This window comes from Thamnophis elegans, chromosome 16 (genome assembly GCF_009769535.1).
Source record: "Thamnophis elegans isolate rThaEle1 chromosome 16, rThaEle1.pri, whole genome shotgun sequence".
NCBI lineage: Eukaryota > Metazoa > Chordata > Lepidosauria > Squamata > Colubridae > Thamnophis > Thamnophis elegans.
Genome location: NC_045556.1, coordinates 34,799,843 through 34,802,688, shown reverse-complemented (window position 1 = coordinate 34,802,688; position 2,846 = coordinate 34,799,843). Strand labels below are relative to the sequence as shown.

The following is a 2,846-nucleotide window of genomic DNA, read 5'->3' as shown; positions in this document are numbered from 1 at the left end:
ACGAGCAAGAGGCGGACAGGACTGGTTTCCCCCATCCCCGTGGGCTCCTGAATTCCTTGTGGTCCTCAAGGGTTTCCTACCATGATTTTGGGGGGAACGAAGTCCTCCCCGCTGCAGGCGGCTGCTTCCAGTTCTTTCTCTGCCTCCCAGTTCAAGTCAACGTCTTTGTCAACGGCACAGCAGGAGTCCTGGAATTCATGGCCTGGGGAGAAAGAAGGCAAGAGCTCTGAGGGCCATCTCTGCTGGTGCAGAAACTTCCACATGCTCCCAAGAATGATGGAGCCTACATGGACCATGTCCTCCTTCCATGATGAAGCATAAGGAGATCCTTCCACCGCACGTCCCAAAATCCCTGCATTGCAGAGTCTCTCTGAATCCTTCCCTCAAGACTCTCGAGCGCCTCCTGGCTAGGAATAATAAGGGTGGAGTAGAAGGATCTCAAGCACTCTGATCACTGTTCAACCATGACTACACACAGCTGATGAGGAGGAGGTTGGAAGGGCCAATTGGGAAGTTTGCAAGGACCGCATGATTCATCGCAAAACCTTTGCTAGACCAATTCTCGAGTACAGCTCGTCTGCCTGGAATCCGCACTGCATATCGGATATTAATACAATTGAAGTATTTCACGAGAAGAGTCCTCCACTCCTCTGCTGACAACAGATAGGCCACCAGGGTTGAAATTTTGGGCTTGGAAAAACCTACCCAAAATTATCCGCTACAATGTCCTACCTGTCAATGACTATTTCAGTTTCAACCACAATAATACAGGGGGAAACAATCGATACAAACTCACGGGAAACCAGTCCAAACTCGATTGCAGAAAATACTACTTCAGCCACAGAGTGGTCAATGCCTGGAATGTTCTACCTGACTCCGTTATTACATCCTCAAACCCCCAACAGCTTCAACCTCAAACTGTCCACTATGGACCTCACCCCATTCCTAAGAGATCCGTAAAGGAAGCATGCATAAGCGCACCAGCGTGCCTTCCGTCCCTGTCCTACTGTCCCCATTTATTCATACACATTTCCTGTGTTCATGTCCATGTTTACTTATACCTGTTATCTCGTCCATGTTTGACAAACTAAATTTTTTTAAAAATCTACAAGGTCAAGACAACGTTTGCTGTCTCCGCCTTCAGTACTCAAACCGGCTTCGGTTGGAATTTTGATCTCCTCTCCTTCCCCCACTCCTTGACCTGTTTCCAGTTGAATTGGATGCTCAAGAAAGAGGAACGTACTTTCTCGGGAATCACTGAGGTTTTCAGGCTTAATGGGAGTTGGGTCACTCCAGGACCGGCTGAAACTTCTCACGCCGCTCGGCAAAAGCTGGAAGGGACAAAGGAGGAGAGAAGGAGAGGGGAAACAAGGGGGGGAGAAGATAGAAAATGAGGAAAAGAGGAGGAAAGAAGAAAAAGGAGAAGATAGACAATGAGGAAAAGAGAAGAAGAAAAGGAGAAGGAGAAGATAGACAATGAGGAAAAGAGAAGAAGAAAAGGAGAAAATAGACAATGAGGAAAAGAGAAGAAGAAAAAGGAGAAGGAGAAATAGACAATGAGGAAAAGAGAAGAAAAAAGGAGGAGATAGACAATGAGGAAAAGAGAAGAAGAAAAAGGAGAAGGAGAAATAAACAATGAGGAGAGAGGAGGAGGAAGAAGGAGGAAATTAATTACGACAAAACAATGCTAAAATCACATCCATCCCTGGCTCACCATCTTTGCTATAAGCGCCTTGGGCACCACAAAAACATTTCCCTCCCCCCTCAAAAAAAATTCCTTTCCCCAACCAGGATCCTTCCTGATGTTTTGCACAAGCACCCCATCCTTTGGGGTGTGGGTGGGCTTTAGGATAACATGTGAGACCACTGGGGGTCAGGAGGTTCAACCCTGGTTGGGGAAGGAGAGAGCTTGGGAATTGGGAGAACTTGGCACGGCGTGGGCCCCTCCCAATCCCGCCCAATCAGCTGACTTACTTTGCGCCTTCATGCGACGGCTCCCTACCATGCGGAGGTGTTTCCGGAAGTTTCTGAAAGGAGGGGGAAAAAAACATGGAAGGCCATCAGTCTTGAGGGCAAAGAGGAAAACAGCCATTTCTCCAGGATGATCTGGCAAACCCACCCAATCCCTTGGAGCTGCAGATAGAAAGATATCAGATAAAGCAGGAGGTCTTCGCCTTGACTTCCAAAATCCCCTCAGAGACTTTCTCAAACTACCTCAGAAAACCAAGGTGGAAAATGTTCACCAAAACGTCCCTGTGGATGGAAGAAGGCGCATAATACAACCTCAAACACCCTTTGGAGAAATGTGGAGAAAGAAACACAGAGAGACACAAAAGGGACACATGTGGGGCTAGGGAGAGCAAAAATGCACAGGGCAAGTCAGCGCAAGGAACTGCAGTATGTGGTATGGTAAAAGTAAGATACTTCCAACGAGGTTGCATAAGGAATGGATTATTGATAACATGGGGAAGAGTAAAAAGGAAACATTATATAGAAATACCAATGTGGCTTTCAACAATGGAAGCATTGACCCAACCAAATATGAGCAACATGAAGAATATTATCAGATAAAAGATATCTTAACAGAAGTGGATGGAATAAAACAAAAACAAGAATTGGAGAAACAAGGGATTGATATAGGTTGGTTTTCGCAACTGCAAATAAAACCAAGGTATTAAAAGGATTGGAGGGAATATAGTTTTAACTCAGAACCTGATTTTTTGAAGGCTCAAATCTTACTCTTTAAAAACTTTCACCACCCCCTCTCTCTCTCTGAAAAGACCCCATTTTTTTTCTGTCTCCCTTTCCAGTGGGACAAAATCGGCTGGTGGGTCAGAAAGTTCTAA

At 45.8% G+C, this 2,846-nt stretch overlaps 1 protein-coding gene across 1 annotated transcript in view; it reads right to left on the bottom strand.

The window, feature by feature from the left end:
• The window catches only part of NSMF (NMDA receptor synaptonuclear signaling and neuronal migration factor), a 10,333-nt gene extending 8,313 nt beyond the window's left edge, over nucleotides 1–2,020 (bottom strand). Inside the window, 4 exon segments of the mRNA XM_032233469.1 lie at nucleotides 81–202; nucleotides 1,244–1,314; nucleotides 1,316–1,331; nucleotides 1,975–2,020. Of these exon segments, the coding sequence (XP_032089360.1) occupies nucleotides 81–202; nucleotides 1,244–1,314; nucleotides 1,316–1,331; nucleotides 1,975–2,005 (240 nt within the window). The 5' untranslated portion in view covers nucleotides 2,006–2,020.
• Nucleotides 2,021–2,846: the final 826 nt, after the last annotated feature.